The 13,622-nt window shown below is 37.1% G+C and overlaps 2 protein-coding genes across 2 annotated transcripts; both read left to right on the top strand.

Moving 5' to 3' along the window:
• Positions 1–12: 12 nt before the first annotated feature.
• Positions 13–10,282, top strand: LOC138324725 (transcription elongation factor 1 homolog). Its single transcript, XM_069269829.1, has 4 exons — positions 13–155; positions 5,309–5,441; positions 6,169–6,239; positions 7,894–10,282. The coding sequence occupies exons 2-4, from the start codon at positions 5,326–5,328 to the stop codon at positions 7,956–7,958; spliced, it is 252 nt and encodes an 83-aa protein (XP_069125930.1). The 5' UTR covers positions 13–155; positions 5,309–5,325; the 3' UTR covers positions 7,959–10,282.
• An 896-nt stretch (positions 10,283–11,178) lies between these two features.
• On the top strand, positions 11,179–13,493 carry LOC138324722 (uncharacterized). Its single transcript, XM_069269824.1, has one exon. The coding sequence runs from the start codon at positions 11,385–11,387 to the stop codon at positions 12,954–12,956; it is 1,572 nt and encodes a 523-aa protein (XP_069125925.1). The 5' UTR covers positions 11,179–11,384; the 3' UTR covers positions 12,957–13,493.
• Positions 13,494–13,622: the final 129 nt, after the last annotated feature.

Below are 13,622 nucleotides of genomic sequence, written 5' to 3'. Positions count from 1 at the left end.
TTTAGATTTAATTTTACTTGAATTGGAATTCTAAAATACATTTTTCAACTCTTAAATTTCACAATTTATCGGTTATAATTGCCCTTACGCGGCAAAACATCATTTCCGGTATCAACACAAGGGTGGTTGCACGAGCAGCTGTAACACGTTTTAATGTAAGAATGTTTTGTGATTTTAATACGTAAAAGTAGAACTTGTTTACAGTTTTGATACAACTGATATGCGTATATAAGCAAACCGTACGGGGGAAAGTATGAAATCCATACGACCACGTTTTGGTGTCCTAACCAGTTATGACGGATCGTGGTATTTGCATAAACATTTACACAATTGTAAACGGCGCAAAAGTCTTAGAAGATTATCTTCATTAATATTGAAAATATAATTTAAGGTAATTTTGTAATGAATTAATAGATAAGCGCTTACTGCCAATTTTGATAATTTCCTTCTGGAAAATTATATTTGTTCATTTCATCTGTTCAATGAGTGTAAATTTAGACCATATAGTACTCCAACAATGTTAGAGGTATAGCACGACGAGACACTTTTGGAACATTACGTCGTGTCTAACCTCTAACTTCCGATAGGCCATTTACCCGATGCTGAGGGTAACATTTTCAAAATTTGGATTGTGACAAAAAAAAAAACGTTTAAATCATATTTAAATCGTTATCAATGTCAAATACCTACCTCTTTTTCATAAATCAACAATAAAGTTTTTTGACAAAATCAGCCGTAAAATCCATCTAAATCATATATTAACATCTCCTAACGTAAACTTTCATGACCCAGACAAAGCTTCATGATGAAAGCGATCCGGCCGGTAAATAGAAACAAGAGGCCCAGAGGGCCTGTATCGCTCACCTGGTTTGTAATGCCAAGTAATGTTCTGAATACAAGTTCATTGTTTCTTTTCTGAAGGAATTTGAATATTTACCTCTAATTCCCCTATTGGGCCCCACTCTTTCTGCTCCAGGGGGTCAAAGCCAAAATTTTATACGAATTCTGTTAACCCCAAGGATGTTTCTGGCCAAATTTGGGTGGTACAATCCATGCAGAACTCTAGGACAAGTAGCGATTTTTAGGATTTACTTCTATTTCCCTTATTGGGCCCCACCCCTCCTGCCCCGGGGGGTCAGAGCCAAAATTTATACAAGTTCTGTTCCCCTTCCCCCAAGGATGTTTCTGGCAAAATTTAGTTACAATACATGCAGAACTCTAGGACAAGTAGCGATTTATAGGATTAACCTCTATTTCCCCTATTGGGCCCCGCCCCTCCTGCCCCTGGGGGTCAGAGCCAAAATTTATACAAGTTCTGTTCCCCTCCCCCAAGGATGTTTCTGGCCAAATTTGGTTACAATCCATGCAGAACTCTAGGACAAGTAGCGATTTATAGAATTTACCTCTATTTCCCCTATTGGGCCCCGCCCCTCCTGCCCCGGGGGGTCAGAGCCAAAATTTATACAAGTTCTGTTCCCCTTTCCCCAAGGATGTTTCTAGCCAAATTTGGTTACAATCCATGCAGAACTCTAGGACAAGTAGCGATTTATAGGATTTACCTTTATTATCCCTATTGGGCCCGCCCCTCCTGCCCCCAGGGGGTTAGAGCCAAAATTTATACAAGTTCTGTTCCCCTTCCCCCAAGGATGTTTATGGCCAAATTTGGTTACAATCCATGCAGAACTCTAGGACAAGTAGCGATTTATAGGATTTACCTCTATTTCCCCTATTGGGCCCCGCCCCTCCTGCCCCTGGGGGGTCAGAGCCAAAATTTATACAAGTTCTGTTCCCCTTCCCCAAAGGATATTTCTGGCCAACTTTGGTTACAATCCATGCAGAACTATAGGACAAGTAGCGATTTATAGGATTTACCTCTATTTCCCCTATTGGGCCCCGCCTCTTCTGCCCCCAAGGGGTCAGCCAAAATTTATACAAGTTCTGTTCCCCTTCCCCCAAGGATGTTTCTGGCCAAATTTGGTTACACAATCCATGCAGAACTCTATGACTAGTAGCGATTTAAAGGAAATGTTGACTGACGGACAGACGACGGACGCAGCGCCATGACATAAGCTCACCGGCCCTTCGGGCCAGGTGAGCTAAAAACGAATTGCAAAGTTCCCAAAACGCTTGATTTGCCTTTACTTTTACTTGCATTCTGCCCGCTTTAATTCACATTTTGTTTTTAGCTCACTTCGGGCCAGGTGAGCTTATGTCATGGCGCGGAGTCCGTCTTCCGTCCGTCTGTCCGTCCGTTTATCTGTCCGTCAACATTTTCTTTAAATCGCTACTAGTCATAGAGTTCTGCATGGAATGTAACCAGATTTGGCCAGAAACATCCTTGGGGGAGGGGGAACAGAACTTGTATAAATTTTGGCTCTGACCCCCCGGGGGCAGGAGGGGCGGGGCCCAATAGGGGTAATAGAGGTAAATCCTATAAATCGCTACTTGTCCTAGAGTTATACATGGATTGTAACCAAATTTGCCACAAACATCATTTGTGGGGGAAGGGAAACAGAACTTGTATAAATTTTGGCTCTGACCCCCCGGGGGCAGGAGGGGCGGGCCCCAATAGGGGAAATAGAGGTAAATCCTATAAATTGCTACTAGTCATAGAGTTCTTAATGGAATGTAACCAAATTTGGCCACAAACATCCTTGGGGGAAGGGGAACAGAATTTGTACAAATTTTGGCTCTGGTCCCGAGGGGGCAGGAGGGACGGGGGCCCAATAGGGGAAATAGAGGTAAATCCTTTAAATCGCTACTTGTCATTGAGTTCTACATGAATTGTAACCAAACTTGGCCACAAACATCCTTGGGGGAAGTGGAACAGAACTTGTATAAATTTTGGCTCTGACCCCCCGGGGGCAGGAGGGGCGGGGCCCAATAGGGGAAATAGAGGTAAATCATTTAAATTGCTACTAGTCATAGAGTTCTACATGGATTGTAACCAAATTTGGCCACAAACATCCTTGGGGGAATGGGAACAGAACTTGTATGAATTTTGGCGCTGATCCCCCAGGGGCAGGAGGGGCGGGGCCCAATAGGGGAAATAGAGGTAAATCCTTTAAATCGCTACTAGTCATAGAGTTCTACATGAATTGTAACCAAAGTTGGCCACAAACATCCTTGGGGAAGGGGAACAGAACTTGTTTAAATTTTGGCTCTGGCCCCCCGGGGGCTGGAGGGGCGGGGCCCTATAGGGGAAATAGAGGTAAATCCTTTAAATTGCTACTTGTCCTAGAGTTCTGAATTAAATGTAACCAAATTTGACCACAAACATCCTTGGAGGAAAGGGAACAGAACTTGTACAAATTTTGGCTCTGGTCCCACGGGGGCAGGAGGGGCGGGGCGCAATAGGGGAAATAGAGGTAAATCCTTTAAATCGCTACTAGTCATAGAGTTCTACATGAAGTGTAACAAAATTTGGCCATAAACATCCTTGGGGAAGGGGAAAAGAACTTGTATAAATTTTGGCTCTGACCCCCCGGGGGCAGGAGGGGCGGGGCCCAATAGGGGAAATAGAGGTAAATCCTTTAAATCGCTACTAGTCATAGTGTTCTGCATGGAATGTAACTAAATTTGGCCAGAAATATCCTTGGGAGAATAAGAACTGAGTTTGTATAAATTTTGGCTCTGGTCCCAGGGGGCAGGAGGGGCGGGGCCCAATAGGGGAAATAGAGGTAAATCCATTAAATCGCTACTAGTCATAGAGTTCTGCATGGAATGTAACCAAATTTGGCCACAACTTCTATAAATGTTGGCTCTGACCTCCCGGGGGCAGGAGGGGTGGGCCCAATAGGGGATTTAGAGGTTAATATATTCGAATTCCTTTAGAAAAGAAACAATGAACCTGTATTCAGAACATGACTTGGCATTACAAACCAGGTGAGCGATACAGGCCCTCTGGGCCTCTTGTTTGTAGTAACCAGCCGCCATATTTAAAACTAGGTCAAAATGTTACGGAAGGGATTCATCAATTCTAATCCGCTATAATAGTATTTTATGAGGCCTCAAGTTATGGTTTACTTATATAAATGGGATAATTAATACCTAAACTGTAAGTACACATCAATGTTATCACTGTTAGAGCTATAAATATTGATATTATTGCACTTTTCATTCCGCCTTCATCTGACGTCGGAAGCTGCATCAAAAATAGGCCTTCGGAAATGAGAGTCGACAGTCAGCAAAATAACGTCCGATTAAAAAACGGCTGACCAGTCGACTTTCATGTCATGGGAGTAACCATATAGGAGCTTGCAATATTGGAGCTTCTATTTACTACCACATACACAATACACAATATCCCAATGTTAGGGGTTTAGAATGACACCACATATTTGAAACATCTGTTACATTACAACATCATCATATACATATGAAATTTCTCAATGTGGTACATACATCTGACTGGTTTGGCACAACCCGCATATCAACCTGCATTTGAGTAGCAGTTACTAATTTGAGTAATCATTAATCTTAATAGTTACCCAAAGGCAGAAATCTGTGAATGAAGATACTGCATGGAGACATTTATAATTACAATAATTTTATATATAATAAATTCCATGTCGTTATCATGATCTTTGTAAATTGAAATACAGAATTTGTATCCATGGCACCCAGAGCAGAATCACAACTACCAATTGCAAGGATAACTAGTACATGGCAGCCCTCTGGTCTGCTAAGGTGATAAAGTTAGTGTCTGCCCCTGTCCAGTGTTTATTGGAAAATTCTAGAAAAGTACCTAATTATACATATGAAGGTCAATTCTTTCATTTCAAATGTGATAATTTATAAACATACTGATTGCATGGAGCATAAAGAAAGGACAAAAACACTGTTCCTCTGAAAATAACCCAAAAAATTATAATAACATATAAGAAATTATACATCAAATCCTATGACTTAAGATGAGGTTACCAAACAAATGCAAGATTTCCTGCAAAATCTATGTTAACAGTAAAATTTCATTTTGCTGTTTTGCTGTGATAGTTAACGTACAAATGTATATGCAGTAATTAGGACGACGACAGGAAACAGAAGATTCTAAAGAAATAGGAAACTTATGAAAATAACATTTGATTTCTTTTAATAATTACAACAGTAATTGTTCAGAGAGTGTACCCAGTGATGGTAAGAATAATATTTATAAATCGTTAAACTAATAAATTTTGTGACACTACACAATTATCAATCTAGTTTTACATCTCCATTTAGAAATTAAAAGCTGGTACGGAAGATTGTGGACCGTTAAGATAATGCTGTTGATTTGGAAACTTCTAATTTATCTTTTTGATTTACTCAGACAGAAAAGTTTTTAAGATGGGACGAAGGAAGAAGGCTAACAAGCCCCCTCCAAAGAGGAAGGCCATAGAGCCACTAGCTACCCTATTCAACTGCCCTTTCTGTAATCACGAAAAGTCATGTGAAGTTAAACTGTAAGTATATTTTTTCATCTTTGCATATCACAGTTACCTCCCTTACTGGTAGGTATCTGTTGAGAGTCATTATTTTGTGTGGGCAATCCACATCATTTTCTCTGAAAAGTACAACGTTAAACTCACATGATCATGACCTCACAATGAATACCTACCCACAATTGCATATAACTCTGTAACAATGCATAATAGCTATCTCTTGCTGCAGTCATTTTAGGCTTATATATATCTTTTACTTTACTCAGTTACTCGGAAAATATAGTCTAGCAAATATAAAAATTAAGCTAAAAAAAATTGAGATATTGGTGATTAGCAATATAAAAGATTTGTGTGACAATTATATTAATGTAAATTATGGGATTGAACATGATCAGTTCAGCAAATTTTAGTCTTTAGAATAACTTATAATCTACATTCAGATCAAATACTGAATGTCTCCATAGTACACACACTTTCATGTACAGTAATTAAACACAAATAAGACCCCTTCCGCAAATTGACCCCCACCTATTTTAACACATTTCCATACATAGGAGGGATGTCTGCAAATTAGACACACAGTGACACACACCTTTTTTTCTGTTTACAGGATGATAGATTTGAGTAATGGAGTAATTAAAAATGTTAGCAAAATGACTGTGTATCGGGACTTGTTTTGTTTGTTTATCAGCATAGGGTTGTTTTGTTTCATCTTTGTCCATAAGTTTCATTGTATTGCATTTTACAGGGACAGGGAGAGAAACACCGGCTTTGTTACTTGTAATGTATGCCTAGAGGATTTCCAGACAAATATCAATTGTATCCTTTTTCATAATGATCATATAAACAGTATATATTGTTGAATAATTAATTAATTCTACCTGTTCTAGTTACCATGTTATAAAGCCGTGTCGTTACATACAAATCTTGAGATACATCACATGATGATTAATTTCTTTGAAGAATAATTCGTTATAATACAGCAATGAATTAAAAAGAATTTTGCTTCATATATTCCCACATCGATAAATTTAAAAGATATGAAGTGATGAATAATAGATTCTTGCATTCATGGATGTGTAGTATTAAATCATTCTATATCAGGTTTCCTTTCTTTAGACCTCAAGTACTATATATCAAACAAGTTCGGTTCATTAAAAAAATAACAGTCCTATAATACCTGTAATTTACGTGTATAAACTGTATTGCAGATTATTTCATTGAAAATACGGCGAAGTTGTTTGTCAGAATCCCGAGAAATACACCTGTTGACCGACATATATGTGTAACACGTGTGCAAGTTCAGTCATTCAGAAGATCGTTTTTTGCTGTCTGCGGACATTTTTTTGCACATACATAATATCTAAATGATATATTTCACTTAATGTTTGATATTTTATAATTGATGATTTTTTAAATATATTTTTTCGATAACATTAATCCCGCAGAATATCGGCAGCTAAATCAAGCCGCCATTGTGTTGCCGATTGTAAACAATCGCGTTTCCGTCGGCCAATATTCCGTGAATTAAACCATTTTACGATTGAACATGCACCTGGTACGTAATAATGTTTATCTCTATTATAATTCCAATGCATAATACTTTTTAAAAACACTTTTTCTGAGATAATACCGATGTATTGATTTGCGGTAAAACTTACGATTTTCACATGTCAATCATCACATAATAATGCGTCATGAAGGATACGAGAAAAGTTTTAGTGACGAAATAATGTATCATAAAGGATACGAGGACATATATCTCTCTGTGACTGATTAATGTGTCAATAGTACTGAAAGAGTTAAAAAGATAAGAAAATGTTCAATTATGTTTTTTAAAGATGTTCCACTGCTGAGAGATCATAAATGATACTCAATATTTGAACAAAAATTGGTATTTAATCGTGTTATATGTCTAATTAAGACACAAAATGATATAAAATAATTAATGAATTTCTTTGCTGCATGCACTTTTAGAACTTCAATCTATATAGGATATAGTGCTGTGGATTATTTTTCAGGACGCAATAAATTATATGTTTTTAATTAGAAGTGAAATTTTGATAAAGAAAAAAAAAACATTTGTTTAAGTGATATACCATCTTTAAATCTAAAGCAAAACTTGTTTTTGATAGAAAATAGACTTAAAAAGTGTTCAATTATGATTTGCCTGAACCGCACCGAAAAAACCGAAAACCGATCAAAAAAAGTTGAAACCGAACGTGCTGAAAAAACATGAACCGTGACATCACTAGAAACAATGATGTCAGAGACATCACGTGTTTTAAAAAATCATTAAATTCATGGCATGTGGGCATTAATACAACTTCAACTCCTTCTCCAGAAAAGGGGAGGGGCGCTAATTAGGGCGAATACAGCATATTATTATTATGTAACTATTAAAAAAGTATGAAAGTAGTTTGGAGCTGTAATGTTAATGAGGAATTTCTGTTTTACTTAACCTATAATACAGACCTTTCAGAAGCCATAGATGTTTACAGTGACTGGATAGATGCTTGTGAAGCAGCCAATCAATAGCACTGGCTCAAATATATTAACACAAGATCTAGACCAATCAGTGAGCTGGATACATACCACTTCAAGCAGAAGAATGCATATGTGAAAAAAGTCAATCATTGATTGAGTTTTGTTTTAACTGTATTAATTATGGAAAGAGCTTAGATTGTTATATATGGGTCAAGGTGACCAGGTGTCTATCAACAAGCTCTAGGGAGATGTTAGTACTGTAAATCAGAATTAATCATTCAGCTACATTACAGTAAGCCATTCCATAGGATCATGTGATTTGTGATTTACCAATACTCTTTTTGGAGTGGTATCAGTTATAATTCCTGAAGACTCATCATGATGTCATTGATTAAAAATTCATGCCAATAATTCACCAAGTATTAAAAACTGAAGGTAAATAGTATTTAAATACTAAATGCTGACTATCTTCTGAGATCCATGGTTGATTGCACTAAGCTACACTACATTTATTAAGTATTCTGTATTTGCATATTAAGAGTTATTTGCCCTTGCGGGTAGGTATTGATTGTTACGTCATGTGTTTGCGAGCGTAACGTCATATTTTTCTAAGAAAACCACATGAATTGCATTTACAAAATCATGATGTAACAATCGATACCTACCTGCAAGGAGCTAAATCTCTAAAATGCAAAGTTGGAATAGTGAGCATAGAGAAATCAGCAACAGGTTTCTGACGATGATGCCTGATTTGTTATCACTACAGTACAGTGTTACATCATATAAAAATCTTTTTGTCTAAGGTTAGTTATTGAAGTATGGGTTATGGACGTGGAATGAAGACATATTTATAACATGTGTATTGAATGATATAAATTTTGGTTGTCATGGTGATTATTTGCGGTACATTTGTATTGATCACTGTGCGATGGATGTTGGTAATTTGAGATACAATTACGTACATGTATATATATCTATAACTGTATGATAGTTAATCATACCGTCACTAGGGTGTGTGTACAGAATGTTTTATAAATAGGGTGCTCATTGTATTTTAGAGTTGCTTATAATGATTCTATTCTGTATCACTAATAGTTTAAATAATTGTTGGAAATATTTCAATGAAGTTAAGAATAGATCATACTTTTCAATTTATAAAGATTTCCCATTTCGAGATGTACATGCATTTGGTCTTTTCTCTCTTTTGTTTTGAAAATTGTGAGAAACTAAAACCTTTTGAATATTCAATATTGGTGATTCTATTATTCTAATAATTGTAGAATAAAGAAATACTCCATATTTTATTTTGAAATTTAAGCAACACAATGTATTGCTTGTAAAGTTAATTTTCACAAATTTTCTATAGGAATATATTTAAAATTGTTTATGCATGTGTGGCATTGTTTTTGTTTGAGAGAGGAATACAATAGCTGTCAATTTCACAGACAGATAAGATTGTTTATAATGAATTTAAAGGGTCTGACCATGGTGATTCACAATTTAATGTTATTTTATTGAAGAAAGCCGACTTATTCTATTGGAACATTTTTCTGTTAAATTTTATGGATTGAAGTTAAAGTAACATACTATTGCACATTTTGATATTTCTTTTTTGAAGTTTCTGATATATGATTTTGCCTATAAATATACTAGATCTATATAATAATTGTAAATTTAAAAATTCCAGACTGAAAAACCAACAAGAAAAAAACTTATTTCATTTTTGCCAAAATATTTTACAAATGTATTTGATGTTGTGACTTCATTTCTATCAAAATAATTGAACTGAATGTCATTTTAAGTACTGTTAATAGCCAAGTATGATGTATGGATTTGATTAAATGAGTGTGGGTGGCTGTTTTTGTGAGAGTGCGTATTTAGTGAGATTGTACTGAATTTTTCCATTAATGTCGGGGTAGATCTGCAGAAAGCATTGTCTCCTTATCCCTGTGTTCATTGTGCTTTAATTGTGGCATGTGTTAGTCCATGTATTTGAAGAACAGAACTATGTCCAATAATCATCAATGTACAAAAAGAAAGGAAAAAACATTTAAAAAATCATTTAATGACGAATGTTTCTACATATTTAAACATTAAAAATACTTCATTGCAATAACCAAGAAATTCATTAAGGTATAGATGTATATATTAGACAAGATTTTAGCCAGATGATTGAGTTAATTTTTTAAAGAAATGTTACAAAAAGTAGTTTTAGACCAAAAGGAAACATTTTCGAGTGACAGAGGTATATTAAATCTATTATTTATTCTAATGGTTGGAACAAACTTCAGCATTGTAAAAAATTCAATCAAGTAATTTTTTTTATCATTACCCTGTGTTTTTGCTGTTGCTTCAATTAAAACAATTGAATCAAATTTTTATTAGTTTTGTATTCTTGATTTACCTTTGGCATATTGACATCTTATCATAGTTGAGTAACTGAGTGTATCTATTTTTGTCCTTCATTCCTCATTGGTGAACGCTAGTCATTTGATGTTGACCAGATGAGAGAATAAAAGAATAGTAGTATTGAAATAGTTCTAATCACAGATGGGCCTACCATCACAGGTTTTCAGACTAACAACCTGTGAAATACCTGTGGGTATAGTGGTTTCATCCTCGATACTCCAGGGGTTCTGATCACATACAATCTCTACACTCCTGGACTATCTCATAGTAAAACTGGAGGCAACAGAACAGGTAATTTAGTCCTTTGATGTACATCAAAAGAGACGTTTAATGGTACGCATTGGTTGACTGTATGGCTTTGAAGTAGGGCATCGCTCTCTGTAATCTTCAAAGAAAATGATCCCTGAGCTGTTTTACTATGAGATAGTCCAGGGGTGTAGAGATCGTATGTGATCAACACCCTTGGAGTATCGAGTATGGGCAGGGTTTATCTTCTAAAACTAGATAATATCGGAAAATTACACTTAAAAATTAACGAAATTTGCTAAAGTGCATGATGACATATCCACAATTTTCAAAATCCGAAAGGCTTCCTGTCACCCATGTTTTGGAAGCTGTCCCAAAATAAAATAGGCATAACTAGAGACCAAGGGCAGAAATATATATAATGTATATATGTTTCTGCCAAGGGGGATCTTCGTATGTTGATTAATTAAAGATCGCGCAAAGCGTTTTATAATAATTAGCAGTTTTCTTCTGATGGACAATGAATGAAAGGCGATTTGAATAGCTCACTATCACTAAATATAACATCAGCTTAGGCTAAAGGTAAAAAAAACTAGGCGATGGATAGACTTTGCCATCGGCCAGAGATTTCTCAGCTTTCATGGTCCAGATAAGAAAAAGACCTTATAAATATATATTTGTCTCGATAGGTCTGTAAATTCATATCGTATGCCAGGCGACATTTTTATCATGTCTCATAACTAAGTTGCATAACTAGGACAGCAGGAGGTGTTGATACAGTGATAAACAACCCGATAATAACACTTCACCACAAATATTAAGATGGCGTCGATGCAAACAAACATTCGAACGAAGGGAAGTGCTAGCTGTGTCGAACACAGAAAGAAGAAGGTGGTGATAGAATGTAAAAGATGCGATATGCTTATATGCCTAACTTGTTCCGTAACGTCACACAACGGGCACGATATGGTCGAACTCTCGGACGTTTTACCACAGAAGAAAAGAGTTCTTACGCACTTCATAGACGAGGCCGAGAAGAACACACTCAATGAAGTTCAACATGACATGGAAAACACAGACAAGAAGTTGGCAGATCTTGCGGACCATTATGACGACCTTATCAAAAACATTGAACAACAAGGGATATCATGTAAGAAAATCATCGAAAACATCGTCGCCAGTTTCGTCTCTACCTGCAAAGACGAGAAAATGGAATGCATGAGTCTGCTAAATTGCCACAAGACAAAACTACAAGAAAGATACAGCACTTTGATACGGCTTATAGAAGAATGTAAGCGAGTTCTCCAGTCGGGAAACAATGTAGAGGTGTACGATGAGGTCATTGATGTCGGGAGAAACTCCGTCAAGTTAGAGTCGCCGGTTTTGAAAACAACGAAGTTCTCTCCCAACAATTCCTCCAAGGACTTGCTGAGAACTGCCATAGGCATGTTGTGTGTGGAATCACTGTCGTCTGCTCCAGAAGTTTTGGACCGGGATTTGAATGAATCGAAGGCAACTATGAAAGACGATTCCATAATGCTTCACCATTCCTCTACTCAAACGACCAACCCTAAAGAGAGATCGCGTTTACAGTTTAAAACTAGCGTTTCTGGAAGTGACACCATACTGTCTTTGTGTCCAACACCAAGCGGAGATGTCTGGGTTCTACGGAGTTCATCACCACGAAAAGTGGAGCTCTTCGATGCAAATGGCTTCATCAAGAATTCCGTTGTACTTGATTACACTATCACCAGCATTGGACTTTCACCAGTTTCAAGCAGTCTTTGGCTTAGCTGTGGACAAAAAAATCTTATCTATCGACTCGCCACGCCATCCTCGGAACCACTTCAGAAATTCCGAACTAGAGATAGCCCGACTTCAATCTGCGTCCGTACAAAAACGATTATGGTGACATCGGAACAGACAATTACTATCTATGACTCCACTGGAACCATACTTTTCGAATACCATGCACAACAGCCAATACGGTGCGCACCGACAGAATGCCCAGTCACAGGTCATATAGCATTTGTAGCCGAGACTAAAGCTTTTGGCGGCATGCTAAGTACTGGTCAGTATACCATCTCGATTTTGCACAGTACCTTCGCGTACATGACCTCTATTGACATTTCCTTGGGATTAGGGAACCCACTGTCAGCATCAAGTCGACTCTCTGTTGTATACGACCACAGTGGAAACCTTGTAGTATTGGACAAAGCAAGAAGAAAAATTGATCTCCTCGATGGAAATGGAAAATATTTGAAAACGATACAAGTCCTCCCAGATGTCATCGCTGTACGTGGTGGAAGTCTGTGGACGGCGGGACCTCAAGGTGACCTTCACACGATCGACTATGAGGACGCAGGGGATGTTGAAGATAATCGTGTAAATTAAGTCATAGGACAAATATTTAACTTAGTATGGGTGATATAAGGCAGTTTTTTTGTGTCAACTAAGTTAAGAGATGGATAAAAGAAAGGGTGGATGGTCATGCCACAGGCTTTTGGCTCTATACGGACACCTCTATACATATATGTAGTATTACGCATTTATAGAACCAAAGCACGTGGTTCCGCGAAGACTGTGTGTATGTGAAGTTTCCTCCATTTATCATGCGGACCACCCACCGGTGTTAGGTGAGTTCTTGTGAACCAGAAAAACGATAAGGATATGTGTCTTGGTCGTATTGTCAAATCTTTATTTTTCAGTTATAATTGTTTTCTGGGTTACCGACAGCAACTCGTCTACCACATGTGGGAGCACCCGATGATATAGTCCGCTAAACCTGCCTATATTAATAGGCTTTTTAATTTTTTTTGCCTAATAAATATAAAGCAAAAAAAAAATAATTTAAAAAGCCTAATAATATAGGCAGGTTTAGCGGACTACCGATGATAGCGCCAGCGGTGGTCTGTCAAACTAGAATCAAGGGCATGGTACAGCAATGTCGCTACATTCCCGTTGGAATCACGGAGTCTATTGTATGGCATTGGGTGGCGACGTAAAAGTTTTGTGGTGTCTTGAACCTAGTCCGCTAAACCTGCCTATATTATAAGTATA

Source organism: Argopecten irradians, chromosome 6 (assembly GCF_041381155.1).
Source record: "Argopecten irradians isolate NY chromosome 6, Ai_NY, whole genome shotgun sequence".
In the NCBI taxonomy this organism is placed as follows: Eukaryota; Metazoa; Mollusca; class Bivalvia; order Pectinida; family Pectinidae; genus Argopecten; species Argopecten irradians.
The sequence above is the reverse complement of the archived record's forward strand: the minus strand, read 5'-3'. Positions and strand labels throughout refer to the sequence as shown.